This window comes from Varroa destructor, unplaced genomic scaffold (assembly GCF_002443255.2).
Source record: "Varroa destructor unplaced genomic scaffold, Vdes_3.0 BEIS01000005.1, whole genome shotgun sequence".
Lineage (NCBI taxonomy): Eukaryota > Metazoa > Arthropoda > Arachnida > Mesostigmata > Varroidae > Varroa > Varroa destructor.
In genome coordinates this window covers 38,579,582-38,601,267 of record NW_019211458.1, presented here as the reverse complement: position 1 = coordinate 38,601,267, position 21,686 = coordinate 38,579,582, and the positions used below count along the sequence as shown (strand labels likewise).

Here is a 21,686-nt window from a genome sequence, read left to right as displayed (position 1 = left end):
CGGGAATTCTGAAATTTTCTGCATGACATGTGTATGACGTTGGCTAAAGTGCCGATTTTAATATCCTCTAGACGGCCGACAGGCATGCAGGTTTTCCAGGCGCAAAACGAGGTTTAATCATGTCATTGCAGGCGCAATTGTTACGCCTGACGAACACCACTCAGAGCACATGGCACGGGTTTACTTGTTCGCTAATCTGCTTCTTAGATCTTGTTATTTGTTTCTGTTATGAATTGTCGTACAACAGTACGCTGCTGTGACGGTATCCCACTTTGCCCCCGACGATATCACAAATGAATCTTCTATAAGCGGCCGTAATCGGCGCCGGTTCGCGGTCAGCACCTTCGTCCTGCCGCTAGTGAACTCAGCCCCTTTATTTTGATTCAACTGGACAGCGGTGCCACCCGAACGACGTTAAGCAAATTTCAATTCGATTAAATGTCTGTCGCTAACAAACAGTTTCTATGACATCAGTGATTCAACAGATAGCCGCCGGTGGAACGGTACCATAAAGCGGACCGTTGTATAAAATTCATCAGAATAATTGAGACAGCGACCCATAGCGTTCCCCAACTGCACGCACCTATTCTAGACCACACTTTAACCGTAACGGCGTAACGCTTTCGATACGTCTTTTTTTAAAAACCATACCTTGTTTTTATATAAAAATTATACTTCCGCGTCAACAACAACAACGATAGCACTAGCAGTAAGAGCTACGATAGTAACAAAACCAGAATATACATGATACAACGTACAAATACGCAAGTAATACTAGAAGCGATCGTGGCGCCTATTAGCGTCAAAAGGCGTCAGACTTGTTCGACCAGTTCCGAATACTCCTGAGCGTGCTCGTGCATTCGGTGTCGAAATGGAATCTTTCCGCAGACAGCCCGCCGTAGCGGCGACGCAATATAACTGGCAGTAACGTTACAAAAAAACAACTGTTCGCCAGATAAGTTTAGTCATCACAAGGTAACAACATTAAATTCGCTGGTCGGTCACTGCTGCTGTTGTTGGCATGTTGCGATTGCGAATGTTTACAGAACGAAAGAGCACGGCTATCTGCAGCACGCCGACAACGACAACGACAAACAGTGGTAACAGCAGCAGCAGCAGAGGAAGAAGCAGCTGATCGGCAGCGGTGAAGTGATACTTCATTTTCATGAATAGCAAATATTCATGCGGCCTGTATGTACATGTACAGCCGGCGAGATATCTACCCGTAATCTACCGTACAGTCGGACTCGGATACGACGCATCGATGAGCGAGCATCGGTGCGTAGATGTCTTTAACTACCGTGCACACCGGCGGTGTTCGAACGGCAGCAGTGAGCTATGTATAAAAGCAAGGGAAAACTTGTCATTACAGCATTACTATAATCGATGCTTTCGTACGATGTGTTGTATATTTGCGTTCATTGGTCACTCTCACTGGCTACGCCCTAATGCACGTTGTTGTCGTTGCTAGCGGTGTACGTGGCGGCCCAGAAAGGTTGCTTAAGCAGCAATCGTCGAAGCTGCTGCAGTTGAAATTACTCGTCTTGGAGTTAACCGCTGTGGCTAGGCGTACGTGCACAGCGAAGGGCCCCGTCGGCTTGCTTCAGCATAGAGATGTCGCTAGATAATGACTAAGCGAACAGGATCGAGGCTTCACCTTGACCCTGAGTTCGGCACGAGACCCATTTTCGATAGGCATTTTGGCACGCTCACACACAGTCCCGAACGAATTGGAAACATCTACATGACCAATTAATGAATGCGCTACTTCTAAGAAGAAAAAAACGCAACATCTCAAAATTATTTATCCAGCGAAAGGGGCGCTGAGAAGAACGAAGCCGATTATAACAAAAACCTTCATTAAGGAATCGTGTAAAACAATTTGACATGTCGCATCGATTGATTCTGCACGTATTGTAGTGTTACACACTAGTCAGACGGTCATGCATCTATAGAGTCAACTTATATTATAGATTTCCTATGCCCTATAACGAAGGCCATAGCCACCGTGTGCTCAAGACAACCACGCCAGTAACAACTGTCAGTCGAACAGAATTATGCAATAAACATTCAATGATTTATGCCCCTGCACAAGTCATTTACTGTGTCTATTTTTTTTTGCTCCCGTAACGGTTCTACTCACATGCAGATGAATTCGGGGTTTATAAGATATGTTATGCAGATACTTTAATCTATACCATTCTATGCATAGAAGAAACGATTGAGTCACTTCAGTGACCTGAACACATAAACATAGCCCTCGATCCGTCACATCTCTTATTAATATGAGTTTAAGCATAACTAATATTTTCGTGCCGTCTCAGTTTAAATCGTTCGCAGGCGGAAACTCCGCAGAGCGTGTATAGATCACCCTGTTTTCTGAGAAACAACAGCTATTTTAACAGTTACAATGCTGTCATCGGCTGAATTGATCCGACAGCACGAAACCACATAGCTGAAAGCATCCGATCGCTCGGACGTACCACGCACCTACGAATCCTATTTAGCCCTTGCCGTTCAGGGCAGAAATCCTTGCAACTGACCACAGACAGCAAAAGAATATCAACCTTCGTTCAAAAATGTACGTGCCATATCTATAGTCGCTTCTCTTCTTTCTACCCGCAGATCAGCCCGATATGAGCGTGAAAACCCGGTGCATGAGTATGCGTCTCTAACCGTACAATACATGTCACCTGTGTTTGAAAACAGTTTTGCCTTTCGAATAGAAACGTCATTCTTGTTGGAGGCTAACCGTCCTTGTATTTGTCACGCAAACAGAGCGGCTCTCCTACACGCTTGCCGTCATATAGTATTTGGCCGACTAGTGATCGTCTAACCGCGCTCACGATATCTGGCGGCGAGGCTGTTCTGTAGACTAGCCCCATCTTGGAGTCACCCCCGCATACTATAGCCCCCCAACTTCCCTCTACAGCCCCATCTGGCCTCTGCATTAGCTTCAACAGTAGCAGCGATAGTTATTGCGGCGCGCTGTTTGGTATCATATGATTCTGCGCCATGCACAAACCAATCACGACGCAACCCGTGGCGACGCGTGAAGAAGATGCGGCACAAATAATGCAACTATGTAAGTAAACCGGCTATGGCGAGGCCTTGCTGCCTACTGAGTAACGCGAAGTCAAATCGAACCGAACCCCCTGTCCTGTCTTTAGCACACACCCCTTCCTTCTAATCTCTGTTCCGTTTATCCAGTTCGCTTGAAGTGGGTCTCTCTCTGTCTACGCGTACAGCTGTTTGTTGTCGTGCTACGTGCTCGTGTCGGAACGCTTGCGGCGATCGTCGGATGAACGAGACGTCGATGAGCAAAGACAAACGCCTGCGGCAAAATCAACTGTGACAGACAGCAACAGCCGCATCAAAACAGCTAGGGCCCATTCACTCTGAGTCGTCGTCGTCGAGAAAACGAGGAATCGCTAACGATGGCGCTACGGCAGCGCAGAACTGAACAAAGCGAACTAAGAACCACCAGCGCCGTTGTCGTCGCTGCAGTGTTGCCTCGCTAATAATTACAACAACTAAACAGTTAGCTAGCCGGAAATACTAAACAATAAAAACAACATCAACGAAAAGTGCGGCGAGCGCCATGACCGTTGCTATACGGAGTGGCCAGAGGCGGGCAGTCAGGGAAACCGGGCAGGGGGGCATAAAAGAGATTGCTTATACTCCTGCTGCAACATACAAGGAAAACAAGTGGTAGCAGTTAGCAATCTAGCAACAAGAGGAATAATAGCTGAAGGCTAAAAAAGAAGACACGAACTTTTCCGAAGAACGCCACCATAACATGCATTGACGTCACTGCATCGGCGTACACGCAGTGCTTACTATTATTATTATATGATCACTATTTACAATGGTTACTGTTGGCGTTATCGCTCGCGGCTGTGGCTGTCGTTCTGGCCACTGCACTTACCACAGGTGTTAACGTCGCTTGGTAACTAGCGGGCACAACCCGATTTGAAATTCTCCGAAGCGCGTCGCTGTTGCTATAGCCGAAACGGCTACGCTTAACACAGAGTATTCCCATCAGTCGCCGTCGTTGGACTACGACTGGACTTCTAGCTCGAAGCTGCCATGGCACCGGGTGAGACGTATGGGCTGACATAGCTTGTTTAGAACGGTAGGCGCTTGTTCGCCAAAGTGCGGCCAGTAGAAAGTGCTCTCTCCGCCAGCAAAAAGAAAAAAAGTACAGTCTTTGGCTATTGCGACGATAACGCTGGTCGCTCTGCTTAAAATACTGAGATTTCACGGGAACGCAAGCTGAAAATTGCTACTTGCTTCTAGGGTACACTATATCGTCTTTGTATTTATTCGTTGGTACAGGTTATCCTTCTTCTGTACGTCGCTAACAGGTAGGTCTGGTAAATGCCAACATGAAAAGAGTCATATTCGTTTGTGATGTTGTTGTTTTTATTATCGGTACGGCGGGGCCACGAATTAGGCACATTGTACTTTGAATAACATCGGAGTGAGTGGTTCTGTGGACGGATAGCTTGTTTCTGGCGTTGTCGTATAAGTAAAACTAATCCGTTATCGTAACCGTATATAATCCATGTATGACATATTCCCCCGCGGATGATTTAAATCACCAGCTGTATGTCACCACCGATGAGCAGCGACCTATAATCAGTGCGTCATGAACGAGCTAGGCCCCGTCAGTCCTATCCAACAAATCCCTCGGCAGAAGAATGCGTTATGTAATGACGTTATACAAATTCCGCACTTTCGCATTACGATCGTTTTTGGGCGCCAATGCTTACCATGGTCATGGTGGTCAGTGGTAGCAGTTAACAAGATCCATCGACCGATACATTCTGCGAGAAACACAGTGAGTCAACTAAGTTAAGCTAGTTAGGTGGTCTGTGTCTTCCTTCAGATCCTACAGACATAGCTCAAGGCTGCTGCTTTATCGATTCGATATACCGACTTGAGCCCGCGTGTGTATCTGTTTGTGCATGGGGATTTTTGTTACCGTTCATGTCTATAACGGTAGACTGTGATTAACCACAATAATGTCGAGCTATGACGATACATGGGCAAAATATTACCATCTACTATAGTTAGTCACAGTCTTGCAGCCGCTTCGCTGCGAGGCCACCTCGCTACCTACAGAAACAACATGGTCGGAACGGTACAAAAGGACGGGCAATTCGACAACAACCTGAATATCAGTTAATATTACCCACCCTGTACGTTTAGCAAATTGTCGTACCATCAAAACTATTATTTGCACAAAGGAACTTGCCTTTTTTGCTGTTTCCGGATGGCGCTATTCACTTTAGGCCCACACCAAGTTCGCCCTGTATCCATAAACCATAAGAACAAAATCGTTTTTAAATATTGGTGTTTGCTGCCTGTTTGTTGTGCTCCACGATACACATCCAGGATTCGCCCGACAACGAGAATAGATTTGAAATAAATGGATCAACAATAATCGGATTATTTGGAAAGACTATGATATAGTAAGCAATCCGTGAACAAACCTAGTCACCGCTTATTGAAGCGCTTATCATTTACAAGCACGATGAGCGTGCTTGCTTCATTCTCTTTAGACAACAGGCCTAGCCCATGCCCTCGGCATACACGATCATTTGCGGCTGTTAAATTCATACTAGTGACAATGTCAAGATCACTGTGATTAGGTCTTGATCAACCCCTGCACGCCGGCGTGTGATTAGATAAGTCTATCCTTTTCAAGTTCTAACGGTTTAGGCCTGCAGCCAGCTCGTGGGCTGCATCATCATCATTTTCGTTAGGTCACGGGTGACATAATGTAGGAGGGTGACAACATTCTCGCATGGTCCGCGCTTACCCACCTTTCACGAGGCGATAACGACCATTGGCGTACACGCTACTACATCTAGCTGCTTATAATACACACGCCTTGATACAGACACCGAAAGCATCAGGATACTACCGCAGGCTATGGCTACCTGTACTGTAAACAGCAATGCATCGACTGGACGTCGGCCAGGTTAGCCGCTGAGGGTCTCGTCCAACTTTCCGCGTAGCCTTCTTCAACGACTCCGATATTTGGCAAACGATTCAGTTGAGGTGGAACGGACAACTTATACGTTGGATAATAATCCTTAGCTACCGGCGGACAGCGTCTATGAATTAACGTTGCTGATAGTGAACAATCTTCTATTATGTTTTCTTCTGAAAGGAAAGACAGACGGCGTTCATAGACTGCTTCCCCCAGTAAACCGTTGTATTATGGGGTTGAAACGTTTCTGATTAGTCGACGCCTAAACGGTTACGTGGCGTTTCTTGTATGGCTGTTCACAAATACTGACTCAACGTCACCAGTCAGACTAATCTGCTGTGGAAAATGTATAATGCCAATGCTGTGCAGTCCTTACAAGACCATATAGATCTGGGTTTATACTATCTCTACGCGTGATTGATTCATTCTTATATGCACTAACCACCTATGTTGGCCTATGTATAACCTCTTTGAGGCAAATCGTAACATAAAAATGAAAATTAAATCTGCGTTTTGTGTGCACGTTCCTTGCTAGTTGCACACAGGCATATAGACATCGAAGGCATATTCCGGCCACTGAAGTGGATATTCATCAAACAACAAACGATTTCTGTAGCCGGGGCAACTCGGCCGAAGTCACAATACGCTACTCATCTGACATCATTAACGTTTGTATCTAGAGATCAACAAATTTCATCGAAACAAAATAGCTATTGATGCAGCTGGTCACCGTTTAGTGAAATACATTTACTGCGTCGCTATAGATGCGTAAACATATTTGATTTCATGAAGCTGTCACCCGGGTATTTCGGATAACCCAGCGAACCCATAATGCGCGCAGCGACGTAAGGACGAAAGGGCAGAATGCTAAAAATGAATAATAATATTTTTATTATTATTAGTTTAATGTTAGAAAATTATCATTCGACAAGTATTTTTTGTCTTCAGTGTTGAAAAGAAGCGTGGGGCTTGTAGGCGTATTTTCACTCGGACTAGTCTGTAAGCAGCTGTCTATACTTCTTGGCTTTTTATGAACGACCTACGTACGACCCAAGTATGAACCGACCAAACCACCGAGGTTGAACTCTGTGCTTATCATTCCCTTCACCACTGATTCTATATCACTATAGGCTCACTATACACTGCAAAAAAAGACAATCTCTTTGCTGGTCTACTCTTGAGCTGATGCAGAATAACAAAAAAGCTACCATCAGATTCCAGTTATCGCGAGAGCATGCGAACGTCACACATTGGACCCCAAACTGAAATGAGTCAGAGGATCGGGGACTTCAGTGGATGTTTTGGCCAAAGATTTGTCCGACCAAACATTAAAATGGCCTCGAGGCCCCCCGAGATAGGTCTGCTAAGCAGCGAAGACTTAAGGGCGAGTGCTGCTGTAGCTGCTTCTAGGCCCCCAATCGGTAGCAGCAGCAGATTCGACTTATGCAGGTTCGTTCGCCAACGATATGGAGAAAAGTTGAAGTTAAGGCACAAAAGCAAGCAACACTAGCAGCAAATAATAATCTGTTCTTATGCAGCAACCAACCCTGCCACGGAGTCCAGCTACAACGGTAGCAGCTACTTACCACCTACCGTAAAAGGAAAAGTGCCACTCACATGTGCACATACAGACAGACTCAAGCACATACGCAAAAGTATCAACGAAATGCACTCACAACAACAGACACGGTAACAAAAATAACGACAACATTCTCCCCCTAAGCCAGTATTCACGACGTCGCCCCAGAGTGACGCTGCACAACCTGCGCGTTCGGGTGTCGTCTCGTCGGAGCTATGAAAAGAACTGAATGTGGGGCTCCCCCGGACTCACTGCAGCAAAATGATATGACGCTTTTGCCGTCCAACGAAAAACAGAAGGAAGATCGAACAGAGGTGAACGAATGAAGTACAGCAGTAGCAGGCGTTGTTTCATGAACAGCCATCACGTGGCGGCAGCCACGTTCGGTACTGTGGTTGAATATTGAGAATTTCGATTTTGATTCGTGACCACGTTATTAAGGGGTGCTACTTCGCACACAATGGAAGCCATCCACCCACATTCGTACCCCACGTGCAACGTGCACGGCTTCGATGGAGAAATTACCGTAGAGGCAGTTTGTAGACCAATTAGATAATGATTCCTAATTCTATATTAGACACCTGACGCGGCTTACCTATATGTCAAAGGCTATTTGTGGCGACCTTCTCGGTTCCTGCCCGCACGGTGATCGTATAATGCTCTTTTGGAAATGGCTAAAACAGAGAGGTCTTGGGCCACTTCTTAACCAGAACGCCTCGTTAAGATAGACATATAGACCTATTACTGTATGTGCTTAGTGGACACGCTATCTATTCACCCTCTTGCTTTAGCTCTTAGCGTTCATTATCATTGTTTATCATCGTTTTGCATGACTCAGGTACTCATTGGCGTTCGTTATCTAGATATATATACAACACTGTAGGACTGACGTTGTCCTAACGTCTAGTTGCTTGTTCTGCTTTACAGTTCCCCCTAATAAAGCACGCTGTCTCTTTTAATCTATCTGCAATATAATACTGTTTGTTGCGAACACTAAAATCACATATACTTCGTGAGTGATTAGAGGATATCGCTTGTTCTCGACGGTAGCATCACCTCTGTCCTTACTTGGTTAAATTTTGTTGAAAAAAAAAATCTCGTCAGGAGCTATTGTACGTGCTGATAGATGAGAGTAATGATTATCCAAAGTAACTAACTACGTATGGTATACGACGCGATGTAATGCACCGAATCGACGAGTACAGAGTAAGGTCAACAATCATCGAGTAAATGAAAAAAGCACTGATCGTTAACGATCCACCTGCTTACAAACAACTGAAGGGAACAATCGTATCCCGCCGATCGTTGTTGCCGCCATAAACGGTTCGGCTGTGGAAATACCTCAATTGTGATTCGGGTCGCTAATTAATTTTTCTATAGTGTATTTTTCTGTATAAGAAAGACAACCCAAGGAACGGCAACAAGTTTTGCCGTCTGCCCCTATTGTTACTGCTACTGCTGCTGTTGTTGTTGCCATCGTCGGTCCAGCCGTCGCCAGCGCGAATACGATGACAGCGTTTTCTTTAGGCATGCCAGTAAGAACATTCATTCTACTCTATGTGAATAAAATACATATATATATATATATATATATATATATATATATATATATATATATATAGACAATAACGATAATCAACTGAGTAAATGGCAAGGCGCCACGATGGGTTTAGAGGTCCGTAGTAAGCGTCGGAGGGCAACGTATTTAACGTGTTGTTATTGCTGTTCTGGGTTGGCTGTTGTGCTAACCACAGAGAGGATCATTCCTGCCTATTAGCTAGTTGTCCTCTGCAAAATGAAATAACAGATGTGCAATAGGTTGTGAGAATCGCTGCGGCAGATAGAAAAGCGTTATTAAGCGACGAACTAACTGGTCGAAAGACCAAGTAGGCAATACGCCAATCGTCCAGCAGCCACGTCTACATATTCACATGTCTGCATTTGTATAGTCCTCTTTGCTTAGCACAGCCCCGTGAGCTTGTGAGGCGACGGTGGCAACAATAACGACCGAAATGGTAGCGACGCTAGTGGAGCTCTCTCGACATAAAATATAGTGCAATAACAGGAGCAGTGGCAGCGGCTACGGTGGCGGCGGCAGTAGAAAATGAAACGCGCGTCAAGGCCCCGCCCGCGGTCGTGCTACTACTAATGGTGGTACAATGCCGCCGCGGTAGCAGCACAAGGATTAGGCAAAACATGCAACGACGTCGCATTTGGCGCTTTTCGGCTCAGAGTTGCGGTACGACAGTAATTGTACGTGTGGTGCCTGTTCATATGGTCGAATTGTTGTTTGTGATTGGCGCGACGACGTCGTCTGTGAGGATGATGTGGCAGGCAATACGCTAGTGCTATGATACTGGCCGTACTGGTAAGAGCCGTATTTGCTACTGCTGTGATTCTGGCCCGGTTTTTCATCTGCATTGGTTCTTCGACTGATCCAATGTTGGTTGCGCTTTTCTTGTTTCTCTCTCTGTCCTTCCCTTTCTTTTTCTGTTCAGAGAGACACCGTCGCCGCCGCCGCCGCCGCCGCCGCCGCTGCCGCCGCTGCCGTTGTCGTCGATGGCAGCGACAACCGTGAGAGGAGATGAGTGTCCCAGCAACTGCAGCAGGAGCAGGAGCAGTAGCTCCACGACCATCATCAATATCATAATCATCATTGGAATCATCAACAACAGCGCTGGTACGATGAACGGCCGACAGGCTACGGATCGTTGAAACAGCCTCTGTCGTCGTACAAAGATACGGAACAACGCACGAAGCCACGGCGACGAGCAAAGGAACCAGCGTAGAAACGATCGAAGGAACAAGCGACCCGGCACCAGTCGAGAAGATAGCAGCAGCAGAAAGCATTTTTGCTCGCCATCAACGACATCTGTAGGCCTTCCTCTCCTAATGGAAGCAACCGGTTTTGCCTGCGGGAAGATGGTCCCTTCGACGGCTTCAGCAGCGATGATTCCAGCATACGCTACGGTGGCGGCGGCGGCGGCGGCGGCAGCAGCGTCGAAGGCTGCCGCAGCTGATCGAACCCGCAGTCAACGTACAAACTCGGAACGGTATTACACCACAGCATATTCAGCAGCACAACCAGAACAAAGAGACACGGAATAACAAAATAGAACCCGATATGAATAAACAACCCGTAAAATAAATGAGACAGAAGGTAAACCAACTAACGAATGCGACGCCATCAAAAGCAGAAAGGAAACCAAGGTATAAGCAGCACATATTTGTTGCCTGAAAGAAAACGAATAGTCTGATCGTAGGCCAAAGCCATGTACCGACAGGCCTACGCTTGTAGCGCGAGGGGGGTAACCGTCGAACGAATGAGAACGAAGCAGGGTCAGGCTTCCTCGGGACCTTAGTAAAGCTATACCAGCAAAGCCAACGATCGCACCGTACGCGGCAGAAGCGAACTGAGGACTTGCGAAATGAGACGCAACAACAACAAAAAAAAAACAGCGGAGGATGCGTCAGCAATTTATGCGTCTCTTGCCCCTTCCTCCGCCTTCGGTAGACGGCGTTATAGCAGCAATGTCTACAATCAATTAATAATGCTTTGTTGATTGATACTTACATATAATTCTAGCGGTAGATAAGCTGCGCCTAGAGCAAGCATAATATTAGCCATCTGCCAATACGCCTAACTCTCAATTGGACGAACGAAAGCAACGAACCCGTATTCCATCAAGGGGCATCTTAGCCTGGTTTTAGATGTGCTTTTAACCATAGCCAAAACATTCGCCTAGTCAGACGTCGACACAAAGAAGACAAATTTAGGTATACGCTCACCGCATCGTCAACACAGCCGATAATTCACTCGTAGCCATTCTGTTCGAGGCGAAAACGATTTCGGCAGACATTCAACGACAATTCGCAGCTTCCTATGCCACTTCACATACTAAAAAGTGTCGGCTTCTGGCCATCGTATAGACAAACATATTTACATCATGATGCTAAGTTGTACTCAGTGGCATGTTTTGGCTGAAACAGAACGGAGAGAAGCGACGGCTACGACAATGCCGAACAGCGGTAATGCTACGTCGATAGCAGTTGTAACGACCACAGCAGGGCGTCAGGCCCGCTCTGTAATGCCATGATATACGTGGCTGAGGACATGTAATGAAGAGAACGGGGGTCGCAGAGGGTGTGGATGGGAGGGTTTAGGTAGTTGGTTGGTGGGCGCCTGTTCATCCCAGCGCGACTTAGCCAGAAGACAACGACGTCGCGGCAACTAACGCGAGCATCGTTGGCTGTAGATACCTGTACTGGCGAAAAGCACCGTCGCCGCATTTACAGAGCGCGCCACAACCAGCGTCCGTCGTGATCATCATATCAGCACAAGAGGCATGAGAGCGTCAAACAAAACGAAAGCCACAACAACAACAACTGCAATAGCAACAGTGGCAGCCATCACCAGAATCAGCAGATGATGATGCTGATGTCCGTGCGTGCGTGCTTACTTTTTCGCTGTTTTTACTGCCGCTGCCGATGCGGACGGAGTACCTGGCTGGTAGGCAGGCTAGGGCTGCCGTCGTTCTTCTTCACGATTCAGAACAGAAACCGCTAGACGGCAGGCTTTTCTTCTTTGCAAAAACTTCGTTGTCTCGGCGCCAACGAAGCGAGAGCAACGACCACCAGCCACCAGCAGCACCAAACATCAGACAACAGCACCAAAACAACGGATCTATATCTACGGACGATGTCGAACAATAACCGGAGCCATTCGATGGAACCGTACCTGTTGAGTTGGTGCGTCTGATGGTGCTGCTGCCGCTGGTGATGACGATGATGATGCTAGCTTTGACGGTTTTGTAGGCTGCTTCTTCGCCACGAACATAACAACATCCCGGGACTCATCGATAGCATCATCACGAGTATCAACATCACGCTCATCATTGGAATCACCAAAATCGAAATGAACAGAATCAGGATCAGAGTGCAGGAATTACGGGCGCCAGAAAACGTATAGAGTATTTTTTTGCTTGCATACCGATACGGTCAGCATCACCACCACCGCTACGGCTGCCCTCAGATGGTAAAGGTACGAAAGAGCTCTGAAGAGTGCTGCATTGTAGTCGTCGACGTCAGGCATGGATAGCACGGGTCTTCAGAACCACATCCATAACATGAACGCTGCCCGCTAGTGTTTTGTTTACGATATGTCTCGTAGGCGATCTGAGTCTCGCTTCCGACCGAGTTCAAGATCGTCATCGTAGAACAATAACGTCAAAGACGACGAAGATAGTGGTCTCTGCGATACCGCAATGGGTAACATGTTTGCCTACTAATTTTAGGAACACGTGCATTATCTAGCTTCGAATCCGGGTGTAGACATTGTCTGTTTTGTGTCTAATGAAGTATTTAATAATGGTGTCAGCTTAGGTAACGAAGGTAATAAGCTTGTCTGGAAGTTAAGTCTCAAAAAACATAATAGAAAAGAACAATCCATTTGGCCTTTAAAATATTCCTGGTTAGACGCATTTTTGTGATTATTCGCATCCATAGCGCTTCTACAAGATGGTGTTCTCTTTTGTTTGACAGTCCTGTAGATTTTTTATGATCCGTGATCATACATAACATAGTAACGACTGCAGTACTGATTTCTCTCAATAACTGCGGCTTTTGGACGTTTTACTTTCGCGGTACCAACGGTTGAGCGTTACAAACTGGTATATTTGGAACTCAATTTAGTCAACCAGTGGCTTTGGTCAACGTTTGTATGACCCATGCGGCAGCCCATTTTCCATACATCAGTAGAACTTCAACAGCTACTGTAGAAGCAATACGTTTCTTGTTGTAATAATAATAATTTTCAAAATACGGAAGTCCAAAACAGAGTCATGCCCATCAGAGAGATGTAGCATGGAAAAACAGAGAAAGTTAAAAATATGTTCAGCCCAATACCTGTTTTTGCCCCTATAGCCATAACTCCTTCCCTTTCTTTCAGTCTCCCTTTCTTTCGTTGTCTGTGTTCGATATCGCTTCGCCAACGGAATCGTTACTATGGACCCATTGCTGTTGATGGTGATATTTAGCTGCTGTCGATGCTGTATGTCACAAGGTAGCATTCAGCGTTATGGCATCCGAAGTTCCAGGGAGCTAGTCGCAGCAATGGAAGAATCGAGTAGCGATCGGCTGTATATCAAGAGCGATTGCACTAGAATCAACAGCAGCAGTGGAACTATTATCCATCGAGCTAACGGGCTGTAACAGCACTTCAATAACTGACTGGACCAAAGTCAGTCAGCAGAAAGTTTGGCCATCAGCTACGACGCGCCGACAGACAAATGCCAGAAAACACCTTAGATGTACAGTAACAGAAAATCGACGACGGACACAGAGCAGATCTGTCACTAAGCAGTTTGTACCTCTCCTTGTATGTGTAACATGTGGATTATCAAAATTTCTCACGCGATTTTTCGGGTCTATTTTATACTTGCCGCAATTCTCTCTCAAAGGACACAGATGGCGAAAGGTCCGTGAAATTACAATATTTTCCTGTAAATTAGAACATTATCAAAGACACGGCGAGCATATCAAATCCGTAAGAAACAACAGCACGGGGTGAACCTAGTTGAAACCAACTAGTGAGTTGTAAGCGGCCACAGAATCCGTCTAAGGACTCCGGCCATAAGGAACGAACAAAGCAAGCATTTAAGCCAAACAAGATCAATGACTACGATACGGATTGATTAAAGAGTATTAAGAAAAACCGAGCCCCTACTTAAAGGCTCCTCCCTCGATCCTAAGTTGTGCGCAGGTAAACGGATTTAGAACTAGGTAAAAGAAACTTGCCTCAGCCCTTGTTAACGTTCAGTTTGCTAACGGATTCACATTTGCACAAACGGTCATAAGAGCTTCACAATTTGTTAAGGCAAACTTTGTCTACTACTTGTTCGACGTTTCTGTTTTGGCCAGTCTCCGCTTCATCAAAAACTATTATTCGTTCTCTGACCAGCTCCGCGTATATACACCTACAGAATATCGAACCAACGGACGAACTACAGCTCTCATATATAGAGATCTAATGGCGCAATCGCGTTCACCGAAGAGCTATTGAATACGTCCGTCGTGTTTGCGGTCGCAGTTGTTGGTTCGTTCTATTCGACAGAAGTGGTATATTTCGTATTTTGGCGCGTCGAGCTCGCCGCTATCGACCGCCGAAACAAAGGCCAGCCGGATAAACGGACGGACGGATAGACAGGCAGACAGGCGTGCCAAACTGTGGTTACGTATATTCCCGCCAGCCAGAGTCATTAAATTGACACTGGAAATAATAGAAGTGCTAGAAGCAACAGACAATCGGACTTTTCAGTCCAAGCGAAGAGTGATTGACTGATTGTGGATACTAACCACTTCAACCACCTGGCAGGCAACACTTGGAAAAAAACTTAATTCCTCCGAAACGTCACTCCCCCTTATACATCATCCACGAAGGCGCAAAGAAGCTGACAGGAGAGAAGGGAGAAAGGAAGATATACAAAATTATCGGCGAAGGACACATTTCCACACAACAAATATCTTTCAAGACTTAGCAACTGCCCATTACGTGGATAACTATGGGCACGCTTGTCGAATGACCAGAATTAAAACCAGGCTAAAAACAGGGTCCTTTCGCAGATTGGCAGCTCTATTTCACCGGTTTATAGAATATTCTCTCTCACTCTAGCCCCCCATGTGTCTTTCTCGTGACCTGGGCGCGTTGTGAAACCTTCCACCGACTTACCCCCCGCATACACACTTATGTCCGAACGCCAACGAAAACCAGCAGCTGGAGCCCATCCAGAGTCTATCGTGCGTCCCAGTAGTGCACGCTACAGATCAACCATTTTCTTAGTTGGCAAGAATTTCCACTGACAGAAGGCGCCAGTCTTTTACGAGAGGGCCCTTTGGTCGTTTGCGACATAGCGAAATCCCGATTTCGCCCATGCTTCTAGCAAGCAGTAACCAACGCCGACCGGCTTTCCACTTGAGCCGACCGCATTGGAAAACTCAAGCAAACGAGCACATCTAGGGCGTGCAATCAAGCAGCAAGCAATGATCTGTGTTATAGTAGATCTAATGGGCAGTATTAGCAGTTGTAGCTATGACTGAACACAGTGAAAAATGAGCGATTAGCCTAAACTATGATGAACCGTGCCAGGAAGGGTTTGCTTCGCGGTTCCGGAAGGTTGCTTCAGCTCTGCAGTACTGCTAACAATAGCAACGATAGTATTACTAACAAAGTCAATGATATAAACCAACGACTTCTAGTGGCAGTGGCCGTGACAGTGGCCTAACAACGATGAGCAAGTTTGCGGCGTCGTATGGCGTCACGTTGCTTTTTTTCGCTTTTCAACTTAGCTGCTGTTAAACAGCTGCCACGCCATTGTCGTTAAAAACACTAGGGCCGAATCGTCTCCTCTAGAAACGAAAAACAGAGCCCCACGACAAATCCATACGACAAACAGCCATTAGCTGCGTACATAGAGCGAACAGCAGCAATGGTAGGGACGCAAAGGTCGCGGGCGGGCCGCAGATCATTCGTCTACCTATTCGCTTGTTTGACTGCTGAGCTGAGCGAGTGATTGCCTGCTCCTCAGTAAACCAACTCACACTCAGCTGGGCTAAGATGACTACGAACGATAGAAAAAAGCTACGAGCTTTCTCGTTGTGATACGGACGAACAAACGAGTAACGAATCAACAACTTTGATGTCTACGGCCTTTTCTCGTTTCGTCGAGAGGAACCGTCGAGAAAAGCAGCAGCAGCAGCAGCGGTGACTACACGTGTTTCGTTCGTCGCTGGCCGACCTTTCGTCTTCGTTTTTTTGTGCTTCGCTTGTTGTTGTTGCTGTTGCTTCGAGGAGCAAAAATTAGGCGAAAAAGAAAATGAGAAGGATCCGCTATGACGCACGCAGCCGTCGAACGAGAGACCGAAGACGACGTCGACGGTAAGTAGAGGCACAGAAGAGCGAAACGAGACGGCGAAGAACTATACGAATGAAAAAAAAAAACACGGTGCTAGCTTTTGGCACAACCTTGTACGGCCGAACCTAGCGATACATGCTGCTCATCATGGCGGCGATGATGGCTGGTTTCGTTCGTCGCTGTCGCTATGAACGCTACAGCGTCGCCAGCGATTTCTACAATTTCTATTACTACTACAACTGATTATATTGGCGGTCCACGATGGTGTTGGTGTCTGAGGTAAACACACTACTGCTGACGATGATGACGGCGGACTGCTAGAACAACTGCTGTTGCTGACGCTCATGGTGCAGGAGGCATGCTTCGACGTCGGTTCTGCCATTGCTACGGTAGTCGAGCTTACCGGGCCGGTAAACTGGTCGGTATTGTTGACTCATAGCTTCCTGGAATACGTGTGCTCGTTCCCGGCGCAAAAGGAGCAGCAACAGCAACAACGGCAACAGCTACAGCCTTCGAAGCAGCGGACGCCGAAAGCTCCGCTCAGTACCATCACGACACGGTATGGCCACAGTTGTTGATGTCTGTGACGATGACGACACTCGTGCAGGGCCACGACCACATGTATAAGCAGTCGCTTAATGTATAATGGTATTAGTTGGTACGCTGGTAATAGTTCTAGTACTCGCTTCAAATATCGCTGCCGCTGGAGTGCCTTGTGGCGACGGTCAGTTTACCGGCCGAGTTTTGCCTGGGCCCGTTGCTGTTCCTCGGCTACGCTGTCTTCTTCGTCTTTGTCTGTTATCGTCACTATTTTCTAGTGTCAGTCCCTTCTATATTCTGTTCGTCTCTACCCGGCACTCTTGCCCCTATCTGCTCCTCGCTACCCCCGTTTGTCTTCTGTATCCTCTACTTCTGTGTCTACTATTGCTTCTACGGCTACGCAGAAATCTTCGTCGTCTTTGGCGGCGGCCGCAGCAGCAGAAGTTAGCGACCTGCTCGAACTCGAACGAACTCGTTCTGCTTAACTGATCGATTTTACAAGCTAACCAACGCTCGTAGCGAACAGATGCAATTTTAGCTACTGCTTCGTTCGTTAATTATAATTTCTTTCAGCCATCCCCCACCCACCGACAACATTCACTCACCTGTGTGAATCTGCAGACTTTCTTGTCGTCTAGACTATCGATTCATTGGCGGTGTTCGAAGTGAACTTTGGTGGAACTTCGAAGTGAAGTTACGATTTTATAAAGACGACAATCAAGCCGATATTCGCAAAGCGCGTCATCAGTTCAAAACACGACTGCTATAGTTCGATCGAAACTGAAACAACCTAAAACTAGTTTTTGACCTATTCCGCCGCTCTGTATGTTATGCCAGAGACGGCAGAGTTTGCGATGACGCAGCACAACGCCGGCGTTCAAACTGATTTCTCAAACGTAGATAGGTTTTCACTATTCTTTCTATTTAGAGGCAAAAAGTAATACCAGGAAGCACTAAACCACTGTCGACCGTTGCTAACGGTTGCCTTACTTAATATTAATGTTATAACATGAATAAATCAGGCAACGGTATGCGTAGAGTACATATCTGCACTTACTCCTAATATGAGATCCAAAGCAACAGAGGTTTTCGACCGGTATAAAATATTTTGCTACTTCCTGTTGTGTGTTGTAAGTTAGGCCGACAACTCCTCCATGGGCACATATATGCCTATTTCAAGTGTCCTTCACTTGTATCTCTAACGGGAGTCCATGTGTGTGTGTAACTGTTTATGTATTTTACTTATTATATATGTATAATGTATAATACTTTACTCCGTTAGGTAAAGGTAAGCATGCTACCGTAGGCCTTGTGCACGACCGTATTATCGAGGATGGCCTTTTGTTCAAAGTTGGTTCTGCTATATTTTAAGACCGATTTGGGCCTAGTGCAGCGAAACACGGAACTGGGCCACAGAGTGCCTAGACGTAAACGTACGACATCGACTCAGTCAATTTATCCGAATAACATGTTTTTATTCGATGAACATTTATCGTGCAAACAACTCGGCGTCGAATTTGACGTGTTTTTTTTTGTTTTTCTGAAAGGTTCAACAGAAAACGGGGTACAGAGCAAACAAACCGATTGTTTGTATTTACTCAAAAATAAGATTAATCCTGAAACCATTAGATGGTGCATTGCACAGAAACCAAATCTAGGCTTCTAGCTGTCACAGTTAACTGACCCATTTCGTAAAGCTGTCTTCTAAAAAGGTCACTGAAGGACGTCAAACCTATATGCATGCTTTCCTATAGCTGTTTGTGTCATTTGTAAGAATCATGGTTAAAATTCGCTTTTATCATGAGCAACCGGGCCTTACAATTCGAACAAACTGTGACACTGTGTCAGAGACTCGTCTGAATAGCGTTTTCCAGCTTCCAGGCAATTAGTGAGCAGCGAGTGTATCCTTCTTCCGGGAATGATCTACTCTTCTTTAGCCATTCAGATTCTTTTGACCCGTTCTGTGTACTCTATGTCAGAACGAATAGTTAGGGGTATAGCGACCATAGCTTATATGCCGTTGACATTACTGGCTGTTTAGTTTTGTTTTAGCTCTCACAAATGATGTCTTTCCTCAGGCGGATGGGATTTACTTTGGCAAAACCTGTGGAACGAGAGGTTCAGATAGACGCACAGGGCCACATGTTGTGTAACGATGATGCTAATATAAACAACGGTAGATATGTACCACCTGTGCACATGTTAGCTCGGCTGATGCCAGAAGAGCCCCCTAACCATTATCGTCATGATCAAAGAGTACCTCACGGATCACATCTCCGCTATACTAGCTGCCTCTAGGCATTCCATATACACATCAGGATCAGTCTCTGCCGATTTCTGCTCATATCAGATATTGCTGCTACTAACGCAGTATAACCGGCATACGTAGCAGGTAGCAGTTAGTAATCGCAGTAGAGCTATTAGAACCACAGAACAAAGCCACTGGCAGCTCCTCTTGTGCCTGATGCGTCGCTGCCCATTACGAACGAATCGAAGAGACTTCTATTCTACTACTTCGCTGCCGCTGTCATGAATCTGCTATGCTACGAAAATCTATTTAAGACCAGTTCTGTTACTACGACACAGCGGGAAATTGCAAGAGGCACGGCACAAAGCCGTATAGTAACAACAGCAGTAGAAGTAGTAGCACACGTAGTACATATCGTACGACCACAATGACTATAGACGCCATCGAACGGCGAATAGCGGGCATCCACGGCAATCGTCAGTCAGAAGCGAAGAGCCGCATAGGCCACTTGAACAAGTTTCGTCAGGACCCGTCGTAAGATTCTGCCTCTGGGCGACGAAATCCAACGAAATTGTCAGCAAGAGCCAATATTCGCGCTAATACCAGAAGACCGATGCGTCCAAGAAAAGCGCCAAATACAAGCAACGAGTTTGTTAGCTATAGGATCACGTTGTCGTTGTCGTCGTCGTCGTCGTCGTCTTTGAATCACTCACGACGAAGTTCAAGAGAATCATGCATGGCCTCCCCACGAGTTAGCCGAAAAGCACTATGATAAACTTTTCTTTGATTCTGAAAGCGGCCTTTGGCCTCTCTATTCTCCATTGGGCCGCACTATAACTCCCGTTTGCCTCACTTCTGGCAGTTTTTATCTCAACGAGCGCCAGCTACGACCAGTAACTACGAACTTCTGCTGCTGCTGCTACAGGAGCAGCAGCACCACAGAGTAAGTCTGGTATCTTATGCTTGCCGATGTTTGGCACGAACTCGGGCCGCATTCCAAGGAACTGTTTTAGTTCCCGGTTCGCACCCCAATGGACTTCCTTTGTCGCTGCCCCAGCAAGCCGCTTCGACCAGCATCATTTCGTCGTCGCCACCATACCAGAATTCCATACGCACGCATAATTGGTTGTAAGGCTATGTACTCAGTAGAGAAAGACCTTTCGTTCAAAATTTTGGCTGTACCCAGAGAGGCGGCAAGACGAGTGAACGAGTAAAAAAACACACACATGTATCGGCATTAACTGAAGCAACAGAATCAGTAGCGGTGTGCCATGGTGTGCTGAACTTTGAAACTAACTTAGGCTTTTTCTCTAGCTAACTTGAACGTACTCTACTTCGCTAGCAGACGTCCCGTCACCTACTAACCGCTGCGACCGGTTCGCTCAACCGTTTGATAAAAGCAAACAGTGACTGTGGTTATATGGCAACCGAGCTAAATGTCAGTGGAGCAACTGAAAACAGTAAGCACCAACGACAGCTATAGAAAAATTGAAAAACCTAAAAACCTAGGAGAAATCGGTCAACAACCCGAGCTCATAGCCTATTGCGCTAGTAAGGACAGAAGAGAAATAGCGCCGACAGCAGCAGCGAAATTAAACAAGGAATCAGAGAGTTACTTGTGAGCCCTCTACTGAAGAAGAAGAGGCAGGTCGTCAGAGCTTGTAGATGACCTTACTTTGTGAATGTGTATTATAGGGAGAACACATGAACGCTAGAGAACGCTGCTGAATATCCTTTGCTTAGAATCCACTGATCCGTCCACGGGCGCCGCCTCTACAACTCACGGGTGCGCCCTCTTCTCCCGCCTACGCATCACCTTTAGATGCTGTACATTCATCGACAAACCAGATGAATTCAAAGACACACACATACATAATATGAACAGACGCATCTGCTCACTTTGAAGCACAAACAGCGCAAGGACACCGTAGTATCCGCGAATCAGTACCATCATTTCTATTGGCACTATCATGATCATAACCAGCCGCTCAGAGTGCGGTTTTATAGCGGTAACAAATGATCTCTATCTAGATTGCTGAGCCTAAAAGAAGGTTCGGGGACCACCAAGCTTCAATACGCATATGCCTATAGACATACGGACACACACACATAGACGGTCTTCTTTTTTGTACCTGAGATTGTTATGCAGTTACCATGGATTTAGTTAAACCTCAGCAGATTTCTGTTTACAAATGTTACGATGGTGCCGCTAAGGTATCTCTGTGTGCTTATTGCAGGTCGTTTCAGGCTATTGTCGTTGGCTGACACATCGGATAGGTCGCAATGCATCAAAACACACCCATCGATATTGGGACGGTATTCAAAATACGTACGTTTCTCGTCCAAAGTGTATATATATATATACTTTGCGAAATTATATATATATATATATATATAACGAAAGCACTA

The 21,686-nt window shown here is 46.1% G+C and overlaps 1 protein-coding gene across 7 annotated transcripts in view; it reads right to left on the bottom strand.

Moving 5' to 3' along the window:
* The window catches only part of LOC111250841 (uncharacterized), an 86,016-nt gene that overhangs the window by 34,862 nt on the left and 29,468 nt on the right, over positions 1 to 21,686 (bottom strand). The window contains exon 1 of one of the 7 annotated variants that reach the window (XM_022806670.2): positions 11,155 to 11,223. The exons of the other annotated variants lie outside the window; for them this stretch is intronic. Within the exon in view, the coding sequence (XP_022662405.2) occupies positions 11,155 to 11,208 (54 nt within the window). The 5' untranslated portion in view covers positions 11,209 to 11,223. Of the gene's footprint in view, positions 1 to 11,154; positions 11,224 to 21,686 lie in introns of those variants that run through there. 7 annotated transcript variants of the gene reach the window in all.